At 46.4% G+C, this 22632-nt stretch overlaps 1 protein-coding gene across 15 annotated transcripts in view; it reads left to right on the top strand.

The window, feature by feature from the left end:
• Positions 1-22632, top strand: part of LOC135909165 (uncharacterized) — a 465689-nt gene that overhangs the window by 285582 nt on the left and 157475 nt on the right. For 6 of the 15 annotated variants that reach the window (XR_011513888.1, XR_010566622.2, XR_011513886.1 and 3 more), the window contains 2 exons: positions 4128-4158; positions 6035-6076. Coding sequence is in view for 7 of the 15 variants with exons in the window: in XM_070536963.1 (XP_070393064.1) it covers positions 4128-4158; positions 6035-6075 (72 nt within the window). In the remaining 8 variants the exon portion in view is untranslated. Of the gene's footprint in view, positions 1-4127; positions 4228-6034; positions 6077-9469; positions 9564-14446; positions 14482-17747; positions 17825-22632 lie in introns of those variants that run through there. The other 9 variants (XR_011513892.1, XM_070536967.1, XR_011513891.1 and 6 more) reach the window with 5 other exon arrangements.

Raw genomic sequence — 22632 nt, 5'->3', positions numbered from 1 at the left:
TATTTAGGAGAAAATTTGTCGTCAGCCAAATAATGTCCACTGCCTCGATTGATGATACTAAATCAAACTTGCGGTAGGAACACGATTATACTGGTGTGAAGCATGGCACAAAATCCGATAATCGAGCCGGACATTTATTCTTGATAGTGAACGAAAGGGTGCCCCGGGCAACTAAGCACGTAATTATGAGTTGAGCTGTAAAAACAGCGCTTATCTGTTCTTATGTGTACGCTTGAGGAAAATACAGAAGCGGCTCGCTACTAACTCTAATACTGTTCGGATGGGCAAGCCCGTAAGGCACACGTCAAAGAAGAACTATCGTCCATTGGTACTTTGGGTACTTATAAGTTGCATCATCCGCGAAATGTGTGCTTATACAAAAAAATTGGAGAACGCTTAAGCTTCACCTTCAAGAGTGGAACGCGACAGCGTTCCCGTCGACCCGCCAAGGGGTGTAAGACAATGCGCTACGGCGCAGTGATCACTTAGGAGGCACCCCGCATCGGACGCGGTGAGCGTCGAGCAACGCCGTGTTCGGCGCGGCAACGAAATGTGCGCCTGAGCAAACGGAACGAACCAAAGAACTCGGTGTCTCGGAGGAGGAAACGATGTACGCCAGCCGACCGTCGTGATCGGCACGGGCAGAGATATAGATAGATAGTAATCTAAAGAAAGGAACGGCGCTTGAGTCTGCAACCCGTGTGGGAGAACGGCGACGCGTCGTCAGGGGAGAGGGAGTCGGGGCCGCGACGCGCCACCTGTCGGGGCAGCGCCGTACATTGAGAGGAGGGGGTCTTCTGTGTTTGCCGCAAGATGGCTATGCGTGTGCGGTAAGCACAGAAGAAATGTTGCGGAAACGTACTGCGCTACTCATACCGCAGTATAACTTTCTACGGCACGTTTCTAAGGCAACACCGCATTCACTAGAAGCGCTTTTGTACTTCTTTCAAGCATCGAACTCGTGGCTGAGTGGTAGCGTCTCCGTCTCACACTTCGGAGACCCTGGTTCGATTCCCACCCAGCCCATCTTCGAAGTTGCTTTTTATTTATGAAGTGCCTGCCGTGATTTATCGCTCACGGCCAACCCCGCTGACGCCGACACCGGCTTTTCTGCGAAACGAGCTCCTTAACGCTATCGCGTTGAAACAATTCTAGTTACAGATGACGATCAGTAACGCTCTCCACAGGGTCCACCGCATGAGAAATGTGTCGCAACCCCCACCAGCTTAAAACACATTTCACCTTAATTCGCCGGCTCTGAGTAACCTTTCGTTTCTGTTCCATATGCGCAAAGCAAAAGCCTGAACGTGTTTCCAGGTACAGACAGTTCAAGTGATCGACCAACTTATAGTGCAGTGAATAAACTGTAAACTGGTTATTGCAGTACCTCGGGGATTCGGACTGCAGCTTGGACTGGTGTCACCAATTTAGAACTCCGAGGGATTGTCTGTGCTGCTTTCGTGCTTTAACTAGCCACTCTTCGGACATCTCGTAAATAAGGGCTCTGCTATTTATTATGGGTGGTCAATACATGTATGTATGTGCGTGCATGCGTTTGTATGTGCGGGAGAAAGAAAAATAAAGCAGCCTGGTTGAAGGCTACTGTAACCAATTTCCAGATGTATCAGTACGTGCCACAGCTGTCCGCGTTCAATATGTTGCACTTCGTTGAACTATGTCTATTGGAACAGCAAAAAGAACAGTGGAGGTACGTAATAAAAATGAAGTGTGCAATCGAGTTATTTTGCATTTCTTTTCAAATGTAGAGGATCCTGGCATTCTCAATAGGTCAGCCGCAGGGGTTGTTCACATGCGCACAGAAGAATAGCACCCGTTGGCCCCACGTAGACAAGACTAGTGATGACGGCCCAAAAGAACACCGAATGAATTGCTAATATGTACTGTGCAAACTTAAAATTTTAACCATGCTGCAAGAACGCTCTAATAAACTGTTTTCCACGCGCATTACGTACTCTCGACTGCCACTGCTATAGATCACTGTGCTGCAGCAATGTTTGTATCGTTTGGCTGTTAGGGTTCTGCTTAATCAATGCCTCTCTCGGCATTTGCTGTGTACGAAACTTCTGCCGGCATTCTTGGCATCACTCAACAAGCACTGTGCGCACGCTGTAACATTACCATCACTATCAGCAAAATTACGTTCTTCCTAAGCAGCAGGTCCCACCCATAGCTCTAATATTATCACCTCCAAGATGGATCCATGCCCACTGCCAACATCACCTTACGCATTCTTCTTGCAGTATCACTGCAATTATGAGGCTGCGTCAGGAGGCAGATCACTTGCTTTGAAATCCTCATTAATGTTACAACGCCAATCAGGGCTCACACCAACACATTGCGCATATTTACCACGTCGATGTCCTATTATATACAGGAATCAGCTTACGTTTTTTTATGCATACGACACTATTCCAATACCATTTATCTATTTCCACTGATCGTCACTATGTCCTGGCTTCCTTTTATTGAATATAAAATAGCACAAAAAAGAAATAAAAAGAAGCACTAGGACTAGACAGGGGAGCACAGGCGCGTTCCTCTTAAGTTTCTCGGTTTACCACCGTGGTGACAAGGCACGTGAACATGCTAAAAGCGTGTCGGTGACGAACCTTCTGCGCCACTCTGGCAGGAACAGGTGCACTACTATGCGTACAAAACAAGCGCTCGTCCTCCTCTTTTATCAGCGGACTTGCCCTCTTCATGCGCACAAGTCGGGCGTAACGAGTTCTGGCCGGCTCGCGCGAGGCTGCAAGACAGCCGGTGATGGATCTCACCGAGTGTCTGGCCCGCAGGTCGTGTGTCGTTTGTTCGCTCGCTGCGTGAATTTCCTTTCACTCTCCGTTCTCTTGGGGAGCCGCGTGACATGTGTGTGCTTCTCTCCAACTCTCCCTTGGCGGACAGTGCGTGTCTGGTCGTGTCCTGCTCTTTCACTAAACTAACTTCCTATCAGGCAATGTTTCACAGGGTCATCAGGCTCCCCTTTTGCCAAGACGTCACGGCCTCTTCCCGGTCCCTGAATAGCCCGCGCACCTGCATTGCACAAAACAGCGCCCGCGGTGGGGGTTCCCTTAGAACCTTTAGCGAGCATTTCTTGCTTCTCTTGCAGGGACTGTGAAACCCTTCCTCCATTGCGGGAAGAGTTGGTCGCCGTGGTTTGTTTCTTGATCCTGTTTATTTACAGGAGATTCATCCCTGCGCTGTCTTAGGTCCACTCAGCATAGGAACTTCTAAAAGATGAAAATAAGCAAAGTGCCCTGCGATAATCAGCGATGGTACGGAAATGTATGAGTAACGTAAAGAGACTGGCACGAACATAGCGGGTAGACTCAGCACAAACGCGAATGGGTAATTTCATAGTTCAGATTAAGAGGAAGAAATCAGATTACAGCACTCAGAAGTCGTGGAACAGTTGACTGGTGTTCTTCTAGGGTAGCAGAAAGTGTCTTCAAGGAAACTCAAATTTAGTCGGGGAAGGCAGAGTATTTCGCAGTGAGTTTAAGAGGACTGCTGGAATACAGGAGTCGACTGACACCCTAAAGAAGAGCATTAAAGGATCACCGAGAGAGGAAATGGTCCTGCACCTAACATAATATACACAATTGCAACGCTGTTTAATTACAAAGCCAAAGGGATAAACAGGCAGGTGTGTTGGTCGAGCATCAGGCACCGAACGCGCGAGCTCTATCTTCGAGCGAGGTGTTAACGATGTGTCTGGATTCTTTGCTACGCAATATTAGAATATATACACGCTACAAACGCGCAGATGATTGGGCCGCAGCGCAATCAAGACTAACATTTTTTTCTCTTAATGCTTTTTCTGACTTTTGACGGCTTCTTGCACGCCCTCTTGTACGACCTTGCCAACGTGCGCGGAGATCGCCCCAAGGAAAGGTTGCAGCTGTCGCGAACTAGCCTGACACAAGTATTTGAAATGAAAACATTAGAGAATGAGCTAACTTTATTAGTTTGCAACCTGAAAAATTTATCCGGTGGTGGAGCCCGCTATCCGAAGGTTCTATTCAAAAATTAAAAAAAAATTACGGAACCACTCAAAAAAAAAGGTGGGATCTTCTTTTTCACTTTTTCTTGTTTTCATTTTTTTTCAGGCCACTGAAGACGACGTTGCAAGAAGGCAAAGTAAGCAAAAGAATATGTATTCTGAAGCTACTGAGTAATGTAAAAGACGGAATAAACACAGTAGCAAAGCAGAGATCTTATTTCATGTGTTGAGGAAGTTGGTTCAGCGTGTGGTCGTGCATAAATGGGACACCCTGGAAATTTAGTTTGAAATCCGATTCTCCCGTTACGCCTTTGTGCTGTGGAGATCAGGTAAGTAATGTACATGTCTGCAGTCTGCGTGCATCAGAATTACAGTTACGATATACTGCACGTATGCGGATACTGGAGGGTTTCAAATTCCTTTGTTTGTTCCCTTACTTTATCTGCTTTTCTGTGCGGTTGAGGAATAGCGCGTTGGCAATATGTTTTCACTGCGCCAACAAATGCCTCGATGTTGCCTAAAACGTTACCTCAACGTTGTCTTCCAACTTCGCTGCCCACACTGCAATATCAACGCTCATCGCGTTGTTGGAGAGTCGTTGCTTAAAACCATACTTTTGAAAAGAACAGATTAATGCCTTGCACTTTCCTCTGGATTCTCCAGTTTAGTTCTACAGCAAAAAATGTCAAGATAAGTGTTCTGTTCTGTGTCCTGACATTAGTGTCTTTCTGTGACCTGACCTTACGCATCAGTGTTTCTTTAGGCGATACTTTTTGCGAGTGGTATATAGCATAATAGATGCATAACTAAAAGCTACCAAATTGTCGTAATGTTTACAAATTCTAGCTCCTTTAGCGATGTTACCAATGCTGCGTTAATGTTTACAAAAATAGGTTTAGTTCGCGAAAAACTTTTAAACGCGCTAAAAGACGGGGTGGCCAAATATGACAAAAAAAAAATGCACAGGAAAGAAACTGTGATTATACCTGTCACCATTCAGGTGACAGCGTTAGACGCCATCTACAGAGAGATACATGCCTCGAGCGAGTTTATTCATAGATGTTCCTAGAGCCGGTGAAACCAGCAACGGGAAAGACGCTGAATATGTTACTGGGATCTAAAATTATGTGTTGCCTCTCAGTCCAAATGTAAGTCACAGTTAATAAAATGTGTATATGTATGCAAGAAAAAGTGTATATTACGGTAAAGCTTGAATATATTCATTTATTTTACCTCCCCTTCCATCCACCCACCTAAATATTGCCGCGGAATTTTTACGAACTTTAATGCTCACAAGTTCGCAGGTATGTATAGGTGAGTTGATTTAAGAGGAAGCTTTAGCTTGGGTGATTTACAATACAATACAATACATGTAAAAGGAGAATTCGTTTTCCTCGGCAACCAATGCACCAAATTTGATGAGGTTTGTTGCATTTAAAAGAAAGTTAAAGTGTAGTGAATGCTTGTTTCGCATTCTTTTATTAGGTCACCAATTTTTCATTAAAGATTGACAAAAGTGACAAACTTTCAGAGAACGAAACTATCAAGTTTACAACTCTGTAACTCAGCAATGAAAAATGATTTCACAATTCTGTGAATTGCCTCTAATAGTACATCTAAAGCGGACAAAATTGATATGGTACGCATGAATTTCAAAATTTTTGTAATACGAAAATAGAGCTTTAGTAGAAACCTTGCACACAACGTAACGAATTAACGTAAGATTTAAGTTGACATATCTGACTTCTCCGCTTTGAATGATCTAATGGATGGCGTTTACAAAACCGCGACATCTGTTTTTATTGTAGAGCTATTGCAAAGTTCGTGCTTCTATTCGTTCGAACTTTGAAATTTTGTGAAATTCTTTTAACAAAATTCAGGTCTTAAATAGCAGTACCGCTTGTAACAGGCACTAGAATATAACTTTCGCTCTCAAATGCAACAAATTTAATTAAACTCGATCCAAGCGTGATCTCAGAAAAGCGCTTCTGTGTTTTACATGTATTTGAAAAGGCTGCGTTGGAGTTGGGCCCGAGCGAAAGCTTCCGCTTTAAGGTGAGTGTATTTCACTTTTATAGTATATATATATATATATATATATATATATATATATATATATATATATATATATATATATATATACATATATAAACATACTTAAACGGATTGACTTGTAGTGTGAGTGTATATAGAAGGGTTTTTTTTGTTGTTGCTGTGACTAAGTATGCATTTTTATGTTAAATGGGCTGTCAGTGTTATTTAAAGGCGCCAACATCTCTTAAACATGACACATTGAAAAACAAGTGCCGCCCAAGTGCGACGACGCCTCGTGACTTGATCGGATTTGTTGTCAGCGCTGCTTCGAGAAATTCCAGTTTTGCCGTATAAAGCACAGGACAGATTCTTAAACGTTGCGGGGTGCCCGCTTTGACGATGCTCAAACAACCATCAAAAAGGGAGAAAAGAACTGCAGCGGGGCGCAAGGTACGAGCTATGCAAACAAATATATGTTTTGCTTCCGCTACAAGGAAAACAGGTTTTTTTATTTCATTTATCTATTCAGGAAGGGATGCACGACAGTTCGACAAGGCCCATGACAGCACTTGATCGTAAAGCACCGCGCGCGAATGTCTCGCTGATCACGAACCTGTTTCTGTCCGGTAGGAGATAAACGGGACTGGTGTGTATTTCCGTCTTGTTTTGAATGCATAATAAAAGGACGAGGAATGCTAATGGACTAAAGGATGCCTGCGCGCAGAAGGGGAAATAACTGTTTATTGCCCATACAGTTACTTCAAACTCGCGATATGATACGGACAGTTTGTAAACAAACTTCCTCGTCGATGTGCACGAAGCGCCAAGTGCCATGGCACCGTCTGGCAAGGTCGTTCCTCTGTACGGACAGGCCGTGCGGAGTAATCGAAGGCGACCATGCAGGAATCTGATGTTTACGGGGACGCGGCTGTTATAGTTCATCTCCAAGTGCTTCTCCTACTTTATTGCAATGCCACAGCCTGCACTTCACGCAAAAGTTGTGGATTCGTTTGGTACGAATGCCAGCTCGTCCTTTCTTCTACTTTCATTTCTATTCTTTTATTAGGAACATAAAGAGACCCTGTCGCAGATTTAACCGACATTCTTATTTTTTTCTGTACTCCATTATTTCAGTTTAGAATGAATATCTTACCTATTCCTTTCCTCGGCTGCAATGTCTGTTGCTAAGAGGGTTGTTACCAAAATTGTAAAATTATCAATACGCTTATTAGGACATACAATTCTGACTCAATAGGGTGAGGCTTGGACACACAGCGTGGGGCTAAAAAAGATTTCTATGGGTCATAGCCTCGAAAGGTTGGCCTAAGTGAACTTTCCATGGCATTGTTTCAGCGTCATAACAGATCGTTTATATTACCTCCACCAACTTTCAAGCTGGCGCAGGCTGTCGCCGGTTTCATGCTTTTGCGTTGGCTTTGCTGCGCGCACACAACGTCCAACACGCATCACTGCCGAGCGACGTCTCGGGAAGCCTGACGTTTCACGCTGCTGTACGCATGCGTCCGTCAATGTCTCGTTGCTGCCAAGCTGCTACTACGGTGAATGTAAACGACAGTGCGGAGAACGAAGCGTTTTTTCGTACAATGTACACCACAGACCTTTCCACGTATCTCGACAAAAGGAACTTACTGGCTTCCTGACAGGCTTCTCGGCAGGCTTAGCTGAACGGCGGAATCCCTTTGGCTGCACACAAAACAGAAACCACATTTGTGTGTGGTATACTGGACATAACAAAATGCATGTTCATAAATGAACTCAAATATTTCGTAACGTTCCGAAAATGAGGCACTAAAATCACTACCGGCACTTTCACACGAAGCAAGAGTGAAGGTCGTGAGAATATGCAGCAAATAAGATTAAAAAAAGCCAGCAAAGTCACAGTCAAGCTGAATCAAAGCCCAAAACTTGGAGCCACACTCAAGCATGTGAGTGCCCTGGCTTCTCATGGAGCATCGTTTTGAGCCCTTCCACATCTTGCACACATCAATATTCAGGATAATGTAGAGTAGATGTCCTATTCCTTTTCTCGTATACGTATTTGTCGTGTACGTCATCATGCATGTCATCATATACCTCATCGTGTATGTCATCGTAGTCCAGCAGAAACGCCTGCCGCGACATCAGATACGTCAACAGCTACGAAAAGATAGAGAAAAGTTGCACAGAAACAAAAATAAAATGCTTGAGAACAACAGAACGTCACCTAATATGGCAACATTTATATAATAATTGGTTAGCGTAATACTATTTAAAGTTATGGTGTTTATATTACTTAAAATGATCTAATGCATAGAGGACAACAACCCTTCCCTTTCGCAATACCCATTGTACAGTGAGTGCTCAGCGATTGAAACACGATACTCGGTTTACATTGGCGCCTGGTGCTTTCTTGTTCCACAGGTGTGCGCTGATCACACTGAGATGATACATTTTTGTGTCACATGAAAGCGAGAATGTTTTTGATGCATCGTAATTGCATTCGGCCTCCTCAGCGATCACCTCCGCGATCATCGGTGGTCCAAAAACTGCCGGCTGCCATGCTGTCTGAGCATTGCGTTTCAATCGCTGAGCATTGTACGCAGCATATATTGATTCTAAGCTGGGTTTGATGCCTAAAAATGTTGACTAAGGCCCGTGCAACTTGAAGCTATGTCTATGATAGCATTTTTGATATGCTGCGTGTGAAGTTTCAGCTGAAGTTTTCATTCAACAAACGAATTGCGAATTATTTAGTTTAGTAATCTAGTTTTAGTTGAAGTATATATATAAATTTATTGCTCTTGTTGTTTTTGTATACGTTTACTCTCTTCGGGGGCCAGAAATATGGGTTATAATGTTGTGCAATATTCCTTGATGTGGAACTCTATTTCGGCGACGCAGGAATAAATTTCCGCTGGCTCAATACGAGGGCGAATCAGAATGTCTTTCTCCCTATTCGTTCTTAGCCGAAATAAGCTACACACAGGTAATTAAAAACATAGGTAGAATTTTACATGCCTTGGAATTTTTTTCACACAATCCCCACACCGGTTCAGGCATCCATCCCATCGCATGACTAAATTTGAGATGCCTTGGTGGTAGAATTTGTCCGGCTGACTGTGGAACCACTGTCAGTCTGCTATCTCGGCTTCATCATTGCCCGCGAATCGCTGTTCTGGCAGGAACTTCTTTGGGGGGCCGGAAACGTGGAAATAACTAGGAGTGAGTTCCCGACTGTAGGTGTATGGTCCAGAACCTCCCAGTGAAATGATCGGAGATTTCATCAGTCAGCCACGCAAGCGGCCTCCCCTAACGCTCATTGTCATGCAAGCATACACGGCTTTTTGCGGCCGCCGCCTTACACTTCTCAGAGCGTGACACCTTTTCCCATACTGGGTCTGCATTTCCCTGCAGATTTTGATGGGCGTTCGTCCCTTGCTCCATAGGAAACTAACCACAATTCGCTGCTCACACGATGTGGATGTCTGAAGCACAACCACCATTTCAACAACTGACAGCTGTGCTATGCCTCGGAGCTACCGGAAGGTGAGGCCAGGCTGGTCCAAGAAAGGGCCACCGCTATGAATGTATGTGTTGACTTCGAATTTACAGCCGTAATTTGGCTAAAAAGAATAAGGGCAAAACTTTCTTTGTTACGCACTAGTTTATTAACAAACTTTATTTTTCACTAGTTTACAACACTTCACTTCACTAGTTTATAACAAACTTTATTTGTTACGCGCTAGTTTCTCTTCCGGAATAAGGGGAGCGCCAAATGTGGCTCTGCGAGTCACAAGAATGCATGATTCTTGACGAGTAGCATTTGAAATCGGTAACAAATACGCAAGTGTTTTGTGCCTCGCGCCATGGATTTTGGATCCGGAGGACGCACTTCCCGTCGCCCATACGCGGAGCGTCACTTTTACCGAGAGAGAGAGAGAGAGAGAGAGAGAGAATGAGAGAGAGAGAGAGAGAGTCAACATTTAGTGATGCCAGCAATCACGGAAGCGGTCGCAGCCTCACTCCGTCTAGCAGAGTGCCGAGATCCCCTGGATCTCAGCAGCTGCCTCGGTTGGCAGGATGGCCCAGACCAGCTGCCTGTACTCAGCGGCAGGGTCTCCCACGGCTGCTGGTTTTTAATTTTACAGACCGAACATCCCTTTTACTGAGACAGTCCAGAGGCGGAATCCGCTCATATTCCCCTTTAATTATTTTCTTTGAAATGGCTGGCGCGTCTTTTATTTCTTTTTGCAATATCTTCTTCTCGGGAGATCTCAAACTTTGGCTTCAGGCGCTCGATTATCTGCTGGCCTTACTCTATTCGTGTGCGTAGTATTTTTATTTTTCGTGCCTAATAATGCGCAAATTATCAGGAAAGCCAATGTCAGTTGTCCACATACTTCGGAAGTTATAGACTATAGAAACGTAACAAAAAAGCATAAGGAGAAAAAAGTTCTCCCAGCATTCAAGAGGAAGTCTTGGGAAGATTGAAAAGGGCCATGCGGCCGCATTTAAAACCAGGTGCGCTGAAATCTATTCAGCCTAATACACAAGCACACAGGTGTTGTTTCACTTAGCGAAAGTTGTGGGAACCGGTGTGCGCGTTTGCTACCTCGGCACTGAAACACATCGTTTTTCAAGTGGCAAAGGGCTGACACACTGCCATGATAGCGATACTTCTGATGCAAGGAACGTTAATTTCAATATACGATAAAAGACAAGGAATGATCTAAGCCACAACAAGTGCATCCTAAGGAAAACAGCTTGATACTAAAACAGAGCCCACGGTACCCTGCAGTTGTGGTACGCCCATTTGGGCGCTCTTAGAACCCTATAACAACACGCCTCACGAAGACTTCTTTTTTTATATATATTTTTGGAAAAAGGTTACATGGATGGATGGATTTGGTTGATTACACAGCGTCAGCGCGTGAGTGGTGAATAGTGAGTGTGGTAACCTTATGTCTCCTCTGAATCTAAAGCGCCTAGTAATTCTGAAAGCGAATAGTTGCCGTGCACCAACATTTGCCCGACATGTTAATGAAAACAGTGAATGTAACAACACCAACGTTGGACGAAGCTTTTCTATTCCTTTACAGCATATATTGCAACTTAGTTCTTTATAAGCGCCGCTGTTGCCTACCGCCAGCCTTTCTTTCTTTCCTTTTTTTTTCTTTCTTTTTCTTCCTTGTGATCGCAACGTTACGCTTCTTTTTGAAAACTTCAAAGCACTCTAACACAGGTGCACGGGAGAAGCTGGCACGCACTATGTTTTGACAGGCCTCCTCTTTCCCTGAATCACCATCGCGAACAGCTCAGAAGCCAATTGATGCAACTAGTGGGGCGGCTGATTGGGAACAAGCAGACGGAGCAGCTTGAGCAGCCGTTTTCTATGACACCATAAGCAGGATACTCCGCGGGACCAATGCAAAAGAGGAGGCCTTTTCTTATTTTTCTGTAGGCTACAATGCCCAGAAGGGCCAGGTGTGCCTCTGGAGGACTCACGGGAGCACGAGCAAACGGGAGACCATGTGCCAGATCTGGTGGGCAGGGTGGCTCTCTGTAAAAGCAGCCTCCAGAAAGTGTACGCGCAGAGCATGTGATTCGACACCACTTGAATGACCTGCTCATGCGCGGGAATGGCTGGAATTGTCCTGGTATGTGAATAAGGTAACGAACGTGGCTGCAGGAGTCGCTTGGGATGCCAAGTAAGCTCAGGTGGATGGTAGAGCTCAGCTTTGGACTTTATATTAGCAAGATGCGCAGGCTCTGACGGCTCCTACGCTCTCCCGTGTACTGCACGACCAGTGCCTGCTAATTGAACGAATGGGCAGCGCTGCCTCGTCAGCGCATAACCCCTACTAGACAGGGGGGGGGGGGGTGCGGATTGGCTCTGGACCATGTACTTCGGCGCGAAGCTATACGAGGAGGATGAGTACACATTCGGGAGGAACACCGTGGGGAATAAAGTCAATATCCTGCCATTCTCCATGCGCCTTTACAAACTGGGCATGTGTGCTTTCACGAGGTCTACAGCAGCCGGTAGCTCGCGCCGTGGCCACCGGTTGACCGCTAATCAAACAATGCGAGCGAAGCGGTTCGGCACTTGTGCACAGTTGCAGTACGCTCTGCTTCGCGAGGCCACCGCGGTGCGCTTTTGCCTCCAATAAGCAAGCGGGCAAGCCTAGCTTGCTCTTTCCTCCTGGCTTGCTGAAACACTTGTTAAGGGCTTATTGGAAAACAAGTCACTGGTGATGTTGATTGGGTGGCCATGGTTTCCACACCCACCCTGAATGCCCGGTATTAAAGGCATCTGAACAGTGCGTCATTGCTTTCAGACACGTTATCCATTTTCGATAGGGGTTTTTTGTGTTGGTTTAATTTCCGGCTACACAGGAAGCTACTTCAGATTCTGTTTGGGATAGACATATGTCACCGCTAGATGAAGGGTCAGTGTTGCGAGTGTCATGCCACAAGTTCTTCATAAGCAGTGGACGTTACATTTTGTAGATAGACCTTAACCTTGGCTCAATGCAGGGGGTGTGACCGCATTAACGAAAGCCACTCGAGAGTACACCATTACATAGCATGGCCGTTCATAAACAGACCTGTCTGAATTTTCATGTACCAGGCCACGTTTATTGAAGAAAGGCTTTGTATTGGTTATATGCATTTATTTTTTTCCACTCGCAATCTATGCCTAACCACATGCTTCCATAAGGTATGCACTGTGGCAGTGTGTCTTTTACCATATGATTGTGTGCCACTGTTCCAAGTTCGCCTTACAAGCAGAATTAGTTCGCGATGTAGCGCGTCGCCGCCGTTCATATACATGAGTGGAACAACCCCTCTGAAGCAAAACACGAGCGTTTATTTGTATACGCCGTCCTCTCGAGTTCTAAGGGGCAGTGAAAGCTGGCGACTGGCGCTGCTGGAGGCTTCGAAGGTCGCGTCTTCTCTTCGGTGGTGCTGGCAGCACGACCTCTCTCATTTGTCAGTGTCGGGCGGGGGTGGTGCACCTTGACCACTTTTCGAGTGGCATCGCTCTCACCTGAATAATCCGGACGCCGCTGTGACGCGTGCGCATGGAACTTTCACCCTATGTGGTGACATGCAGCTCACGTGCATTTTTGCAGAAGAGCTCGCTGGTAGTGCCGCCGCTAGCAAGCGTCCTATTCTGCGAGTGAGTGACATACGGTCAGAACTCTGGAAAGCGCTTTCCTTCGTGGGAGTGCGGGGTTGGGGGTCGAAATGCGGGAAAACTGTTTGTGAGCGAAGAGAGAGAGAGCCAAGCTTTCAAGAGATGCTCGAGATGCTAGCCTGACGTTTCGCCTGACATGGCACTCCAAATGCTGGGTAAGGATTAGATATATACGGTTATCAACGTTTAACAGCTCATATAGTGATAAAGACACACATCAACACACACCCTTATATATGTATATATATATATATATATATATATATATATATATATATATATATATATATATATATATATATATATATATATATATATATATATATATATATATATATATAGCCCAGTAGCACCTGCAACACAGAACGTGTTGCAGATGCTCAAGGGCGGTGCATTGAAAGCACATCAGGGAGTCTGTCAGTTGCATGTTGTACTTGAAGGACGTTGAGTGACGTTGAGTCTGATGCGGTTTGGGCATGATTGGTCTCGTCTCTTGAGACCTCGCGGCATGTAAAAATCACACGATGAATCTATTTTGCATAGGAGTTTGTACTCATGCCTGGCATCTGTCCAGAAAGATCGCTGGAGACGCCAAACGTGTGCTGATACCTGCGTCGCTGCGTGTTTTCTCGAGAACGGTACCTCGAACAACTCCCTCGAAGTGTCGTGTTCAGATTTGGTAGCCTGGTCAGCCTGGACGTTGAATTATATTCCGCAGGGAGCTGATATGATCACAACATTGTGATGCCGTTCGCAGACTTTTGTGCACAGACATCTGATGTGTATTACCAGTTGTTTGTGCGTGCGTTGCTATTTAAGGGACTGCAAGGCCGCTCTTGAGTAGGTGAAGAAGGCACAGCACTCAGCTGTTTGGTATATGATGTAAGTAAAAGCTGCCCGCAGTGCAGTTAGTCCAGTGGATGTAGCTGAACTGGAGTGGCTGGAAGAAATGGTACACTCGTAGACGGAATCCACACACCAATGGTAGATGATGTAGGTGTAACGAAGCCACAGTGTAAATATGGCGGTGAGCCCTGCAGTTGTTGTTGACATGCTCCAGAGCAAAATATGTAGGCGCTGGACCGGGTCTATTTCTCTGGCTCTTGAATACAAACACGAAAGTGGCCATTGAACCCGAAGGGATTTTCTATGGTGGTTCTGACGGAATAGATGCGCTTTGATAATTGCAGTGGGAGCGAGCTCCACACCACAGGACGACTCTCTGGAGCAACCGGAGGGCTCGACGCTCTGCTAGCAAAGCGCTGGTGGATTCAGAGAAACGCTCACTGCAGAAGCACTGGATCCGATAGGCGTCTGCTTTCTGCAAGGGTTCCTACACTTGATGTGTTTTTCCGTAGGCTGAGGCACACCCTCAGGGCTTTTTCTTATGCACCCGTGAGTGGTTTTATGTTGGTTTACATGCGCGTCGGAGCATTTACGGAGCAGCCCCCAGTGTTGCTCAATTGATACCATGCAGAGGAAGCCCCAGTACGACCCAATTTTAATGTGAAAGCATTATAGGCCCCACAACACGAAAATACAGCGTTGTAGTTGGCGGCGTGACCTGAATATGGTACCAAAAATTGCCGACGGCGCCAAGAGCAATAACACGTCAAGAATGCTCGGATTGACATCAAATTGGTAGGCAAGTTTCTGTAAACAAAATCAATTATAGGAATTCAAAATTTTGTCATTTTAGTCTGGGTGAGAATCGAGCCAAGGTTTACGGGGTGCGAAACTAGCATGCTTCCCCCACGCCACGCTGACGCCACAGTTATGGTTGACTAAACTTGTGCCTTGTGCGGGCGACAGTGCTCACGTCACGTCACTGCTTCCACGGTGCCTCCACGAGTCACCTGCTCTTCGCATTTCATTGGTGCTGTGTGTACTGTGTCTACTTCGATGAACTTTCGACACCAAATCGCGAGTGTACAAAATGAGGTGTGCCTAGTGTGTGCATCATTGCACAGGCCACGTTGCTGTCTTCGGATTTCATCGGCGCTGTGTCCACTGGAATGCTCTCAGAAGCGTCTACTCAACGGCAGCTGTGAAACGTGGTCGCCCGTGGAAGAGAACAGAAAAAAGTTAATCGTTTTGCAGCTGAATGGTCCGAATGTTTCCGGTCCATGGATAACGTTTGCGCAAACACAGGCGCCAATTCAACAGAAACAACTTTAATGGATGCCGAAAACGTAAATCGAAAACATTTCACCTAAGCGATTATAATGATTTCGCCTTCCACACGTAATCTGACTTATGTGTCTCTGCTGAATTTTTTTCCTTTAATATTCTAACGTAGGGCGTCCACGTCAATAGACTGTCGATTGTCATGCCAATAAACTTGTGACTTAACCTGTACCGAATGGGAGAGTGCGCAAGCATTAACATGCAGTGCGAGACATCAAGCCTAGTGAAAGCAATGACGACACCTTTTTTTGGTGACATCGTTACACCTTGTGCGAGTAAAAAATTCAATAGAATTATTAGCTTTCTGAAGTCTTGCTCGTGCGCCACGTCTGACAGCTCCATATACAAATGCCATCTGTAAATAAATTGATTTCAACCTATATGGGAATGCACTTCTGCAGTCCAATAAGAGAGATGTTAAACAAGGTAAAACTTAAAACACCGCTCCGGGGAGCTCCTCGATGTACTGTGTGCGGAGATGTTTCAGCTATTTTTGTGCACGCGTACACTGACCGATGAGTGAGGCAGTCTGAGATCCATCGTTACATAAGGCCACTAACTAGAACGGACTTCAGAGCGTGTAAGATAGCCTTGCGAGGCACGTTATCGAACGCCTCCCTGATGTCCAGATATGCGCCGACAGTTACGTTGCGTGCAGCTTACATTAGTTTTACGCAGACGACACGGCTAATCACGTTGTCTAAGCTAGTGCGGCCCTTCTTTGAACCCTGACGTTTGCGCAGGAAAGATATTCATGTTCATCAGCAACCAGTCCAGGCACGTCAATACCATCTTATCCCTAAGCTTTCCCACGCAACTGAGACGAGCAGTTGGACGATAGGAGTTTGCCTGCTGGAGGCCGGCTGGGCTTGAGGACCGGAATAACACGACCTCGTTTTCAGCAAGGTTCAAGGCGGCCACTCACAGCTGGCATTCAATATGGCAAGATAACATATCTTTGCCTTGTCGCCTGAGTATGTCAACTCGGTGTAGCTGACACAGTCAGGACCTGGAGATGATGCCTTGTTTACGAACGCCAACGTGCTAAGCAGCTCCATGATCGAAAAAGGTTCGTCTGTGTCAGCAGTGCGCACTGTCGCTGAAGCCTCTTGTGCCGCTTGTCGCACAGTTCCGAGCGCCCCTGCAACAGTGATCTTGGAGCAGAACGTCTATGCGCTCATCTCCGCCGCACTCCCAACCACCTCCACTTCAGAATCAGCAGAAGAGGCTGCAATAGCCGCTGCCTTTGTCCGCACTGAAGACGGATGCATTTTCTCTGACTCCAAAACCGCAATACTAAATTTTGCTAGAGGCAGGATCCACGAGACTGCCTATACCGTTTTACAATCCCCTTCCGCAGAACTACCCCACCAGATGAAGTTGACTTGGATGCCTGCGCACTCAGGAAACCCTGGTAACGAGGCCGCCAGTGTCCACGCCCGGGGACAAATAAAGCCGGCGGTGTCGGAATCATACCAGCACGAATCCACAGAGCACATACATACCTTCAGAGAGCTGACGCAGGCCTCTACGGCCGAACAAGAGCTCTACCCACCACTTCAGCCAACCCTTACCCACTACTACCACAGCCTGTGGCTCAGCCTGCAGACACGAACACTGTCACCCCTTATCTACTGTCCTGTGTCAACCCGGGTGCCTTCACCCCCACTTGCTGCTTGTGCTCGCATCCCACCGCTACCCTAATACATATCCTTATGGAGTGCCCGGCTGATCCTCCCGGGCTCGGAGCTCTTCAGATGGGAGGAATGGGAGGCCACACTGCGCCCGACGGACCCGCACCGGCAGGAGACCGCCACCACGCGGACTGCAGATGTGCTGCAGCGACGTGGACTAGCGGACCTCTAAGCGCAGTGGGGCCGTGCCTGGCCCGGGCTTGCAACTCACACCAGTGGGCATTGAAGTTTCGTCTCTCTCTTTCTCTCTCTCCCTCCACCGCGTCCAACTCGCTGTTGTTACGGGATAGTGCAACAGCACTGAAAGGATGCAGTTGAGTCGGCGGGGTTTTCAGGTTGCGCACACTGCTGCATATTCTTGCCAGCGACTTTCTGGGGCCAAGTTTGGAACGGAAGACCCGCCATTGCCTCCTGTCCAGCTTGTCCAGGTGACGTTGGATATATCTTTGCAGTCGCCTAGCGTCGCGACTCGTCTACAGACAATGCCCTACAAGCATGCCTCTCAGATTTGCGGGCATTGCCCGAGCCTGTCATAGTGACAGTATTAGTTAACAATGAGTCCGAGGTGGTTTAAGATGTTTATTGCTGCTTTCTTTCGCTTGATTTACAGCACCAACAAGCTCCTCGTACGTCAAACAAGACAGGTATGAATCGTCGATTGCAACGTTTTCTACTTCCCAGTTAACGCAACGAACCGCCTTTCATTGTGTCTACCGCGTAGAACAGCCCAAAGAGATGTCGGTTCAAGAGAACAAACTAGTGGGCTGGTTGGTACTGCATTACTTGGTAGCGGCCTATGGTGAATGATTTCCTAGAAAGAAATCTATGTGCGACACTGATTTTTTTCTTTCAATTGTACGGTGGTATATATATGCAATAAAAATTCAGTCATCGTGTTTCTTTTTTGCGCTTTGCCTGAAAATGTAGGTTGGCACCGCCATGACTTTTGATGTCTGCAAACCAGGTCGCAGTAGACATGAGGTGCGACAAGATCATGGCAACGTTTAGTGCACTAGGTCGGTCTTTCTTGTAGAACGTTAGCTGCCCGTAGTTAATAATTGCCAGGTTATTAATGAGACAGCAATAAATGCCCATGGAGTGGAAAATCCGGAGTTGGCGACGTGACCAAATCATGGTACAAAAAGGCTACGAACCCTCCACCTTTGGTGGTAGTCGAACCCACGTCCTTTGTAGTTAATGTAAGGCAAGGTAAATCAAGCACAAGTAATTAAGGTAGAGTTAATTAAGGCACTCGAGCCCATGGCTTTTGATGGGAGTCGAACACACGACCAATGGTGACAGTTGAGCTCATGACTGTTGGTGACTGTGAAGGCGCAGTTAATTAAGGCACATTTATTTAAGATATAGTTAATTGAGGCGCTCGAACCTACGACCTTTGCTGGCGTTCAGTCAGGCACAGTTAATTATTTTAGAGTTATCAAAGCACCAGAGCCCACAACCTTTGGTGGCCATTGAACCCACAACGTTTGGTGTTAATGAAGGCAATGTTATTTAAGGTACATTTATTACCATATAGTTAAGGCACACGCGCCTATGAGCGTGGGTGGGAGTCGAACCCTCGACCTTTGGTTAAAAGCGAATCCACGGATTTTGTGTTAATTAGGTGAAGTGTAATTAGGTGAAGCAACTAGCGCTCCTCGACCAAGCACGGCGGACCGCTCAAGCCAGTGGGGCCCTGGACTAGGGGCTCCACCCACTCGCTTTCTGCATTTTTTTTCTTTTAAATAAACGCTTTGATATATATAATTAACGCCCATTTATTTCGGGTGGAGTTAATTAAGGTATGAACCTGCGACCTTTGGTGGGAGTCGAACCCACTACCTTGCGTTGTGTATTTTGTGACGAATACCATTGGTGACGTGGTGGCATTTCTGCTGACAATGCCACTCAACTAATGTGATTCCATCAGTGGCGCCACTGGATGTCGCTGGACTTGTGTTGACGTGGCCGCAATGCTTTCGCATTCATCCACGTAGGGATGACTAAGTGGTCCTTAAATTTGTTTAGATGTGCTATACCAAAAAGGCGTTCACCGCGGCCTGAAAACCTCCTACCACCCCAGGCGGGGTGGTCTCCAGTTAGTATGTGCGGTCCAGGTTGCCCCGTCTATTATGTCCTGCAGTGTACCCAAATCAAATGTAGCTCGACGTGAGCAAAGAACGCTTGCTCTACAGAAGGAAGTGATTAGGAGCACACGCACACGCACACACACACACACACACACACACACACACACACGCACGCACGCACACACACACGCGCACACACACACACGCGCACAAACATGCACAGACACAGGCACACACATGCACACACTCACACACACACACGCACGCGCACGCACACACATGCACACACACACGCACGCACGCACGCCGGTTGCAACCGCTGCGAGCCTCTGACTAGTTTTTTTTTTTTTGCAGTTGCTCAGCGATTTCTCTGGAGCTGGGCACGTTTCTCTGGAGGAGGGCACGTTGGATGAGCTGCCATTTTTCTCATAGGAAACAAACATTTGAGAGAAATGCGAAGCTCTTTCTCGGGCATGTTCCAAAGTATCAGACGCCTTCGGATCACTGTCTAAGAAAACACACGGACTTTCAAATAATGCAACAGTTAGATATCTAAAGAAGAACGCTCATTGTCTAAACGGGGCAGTGATGGCGGGCTCACTAACACGCTTCCGCTTATTTATTTATTTTAATACAACGTGCCTGCATTCATTTCCTTGCTATCACACATTTCTGACGGAACATTACTTGCGTTCGACTGAACGGCACTTGGTACGTGGAGCTCTTACAGTGTGCAGGCAGATGCGAGTATTTGTCCAATGTCGTGTCTTCCCATCGGCTTCGTTGTTTGCTCTGTGACATTATTATTAATCACTGCCAACTAGCCCATTTAGGCATCTCCCTAAGCAGAAGTGGCTTTGGACGAGAGGGGAGGCTTTTTTAACGTTTTACAGAACATTGTTCTTCTGAAAAATCTCTCGGTTAAAATTTTTGTTTTATATTGTGATTTTATTTACGTAATTATCAAATGTACATTTCGAAGAAGACATATATAAAGGAGCAGGTCTCTTAGTGAAAATACTGAAGGCGAGGCCTCCTGTGAATATGTAAAGAAATGTACATCAAAGAAACATAATTTTCCAATGAACAAGATTAGATTACACCATCTAACATCATACAATGTAGAACAACACTCAGTGGGAACAACACCCTAGAAAGTGGGAAACAAACAAAACTATGAAAAAATACACTATCTGTTTTACAAATATAAGCGCACAGTATGCACAATATTATAAACAGAGTTATGAAAGATTAACTATCTATACAACAAATATAAATGCAAACAGTGAGCAGCTTTGGAACTTCCTCCACGTCAATGCAGAAGGGAAAACCATGCACGGAAGGAGCAGCTAGGTGCGTCATGTCCGCCTCCACAACTCTCCCGCTGGCCTTTATTAATCTTTTTGGAGTGGCTTTTACGAACCATTGCTCCTATCCTATGGGATTGGCCGAATCCCCGATGTGAGACTGCTGTGGGTGCGAAGAAGTCATCGAGCACGAATTGTGTACTTGCCCTCACTACTGCGTGCAACGCCTCTCTCTGCGGACAACTTTGAGCCGACTGCACTGTAGGCCGTTCTTCGAGGCAAAGATACTCAGACCGTGGCCACACCTATCACTGGCACGAAAAGCGATTGGTGCACTAGTACGCTACTTGAAGGGCACTGGCTTAAGAGGCCGCTTATAGTGTCCTTTTGCATACTGTCATACGCACTCTGTGCTCACTCTATGCCTCTTTTCCTCTTTCTATTCCCCCTTTCTTCACTCCCGGTGTAGAGTAGCACACCTGGTGTTCATCTGGTTGACCTCCCGGCCTTTCCTGTCCTGGCTCGCTCTCTTTTTTTTTTTGCCGTGTTGGTTGGCTGGGAGGGCAGAGTCCGGCATCCGTACCAACTTTCTGACGAGTTTACATGCTGAGCGGTTGTCTTCGATACTCATCCATCCTTTCTTGTTTCTTTAGAGCAAAAGAACAGGAACAGCCGGGACGAAGGACTTTATCAGTTAGTCACGCGCCGTACATTGGACCTGCGCACCCAAATGTTAAGAGGGCGGGGAAGGGGGAGAGCGAAGGACATCCGGACATCACACATTGGATCCGTGCACTGTTCCAAAGCCGACACACCATCGTTGTCATGCCGTCGCCCTCATGCGTCGTCATCATTTCATTGCCTTCTTGACATTGTTACAATTCCTACGCTGTTATTTAATATTTTCTTGTTTTCTTATCTTTTCTGTACTTACCCCGTCCTCCTTTGCAAAGTAGCCAACCAGACACTTAATCTAGTTAGGCTCTCTGGCTTTCACCTATTTATTTCTCTTCCTGCTCCTTCCTTCGTTGTCATGTCATCGTCATTCTTCCGCCGTTCTGTCTCTGTCGCTGCCAGTGCGTTGTCATATCCTCCCCATCACGTCGCCATCTCCCAGCCCTCATCATTGCGCCTTCATCAGAGTCGCCGTCATCTGGTCGTAGTCGTTCCGCGGTCGTAATTTTGTCATAGCGATTCAGTTGTCGCCATGCCTTCGTCGACACGTCATCGCCGTCATTCCGTCGTGGTCGTCATTGCGTCGTCGCAGCTTCGCACAACTGGGCACGACGACATCACGATGATGACGGTGTGACGACGACTCCGCAGTAGTGCTCAACGGCGGTGGAAGTTGTCACCGTGATGCTGCCATACGGCAGCATTTGTGGGAGCGATTACACGCAAGGTAAGTTTTATTTTATAACAATATAAACGGTCATAAAATAAAACCTGCCTTCCGTATACCTTCACTTTATTATACAATAACTTCCTTGCTAGGTTTTTTTTTTTACAGTAATTCGTAATTGTTGCTTTTCCCGTCGCATTTTCGGCCTTCACGTTGGAGGTCACCTAGGGGATTTTGCAACTCCTGCAGTTAAAGAATGCTGGTGAAGTTCTTCGGCAACGCCGTCAGCATGGGAGCCTGGAAGATACTCTATGATCATCGGGTCGGTGATAACGCGCCGAAAAAAAAATTATGGGGGTTCACGTGCCAAAACCACTTTCTGATTATTAGGCACGCCGTAGTGGAGGACTCCGGAAATTTCGAACACCTGGGGTTTTTTAACGTGCACCGAAATCTAAGCACACGGGTGTTTTCGCATTTCGCCCCCATCGAAATGCGGCCGCCGTGGCCGGAATTCGGACCCGCGACCTCGTGCTCAGCAGCACAACACCATAGCCACTGAGCAACCACGGCGGGTTAACGCGCAGACGGCGTGAGGTGTTGAATCGCCAGAACTTCTAACAAGCGCTCAGTACTTTTGAAAAGTGCGAGAAGTTGCTTATACAGCTTCGCTTTGATGTAACTCCAAGAACGTTCACGTACTACATACCATACACGGAGAGGCGTGCTTATATCGAAACATTGTGTACCCAAAGA

The sequence above is a fragment of the Dermacentor albipictus genome, chromosome 4, assembly GCF_038994185.2.
Source record: "Dermacentor albipictus isolate Rhodes 1998 colony chromosome 4, USDA_Dalb.pri_finalv2, whole genome shotgun sequence".
Lineage (NCBI taxonomy): Eukaryota > Metazoa > Arthropoda > Arachnida > Ixodida > Ixodidae > Dermacentor > Dermacentor albipictus.
This window is presented reverse-complemented; position numbering and strand designations above follow the sequence as displayed.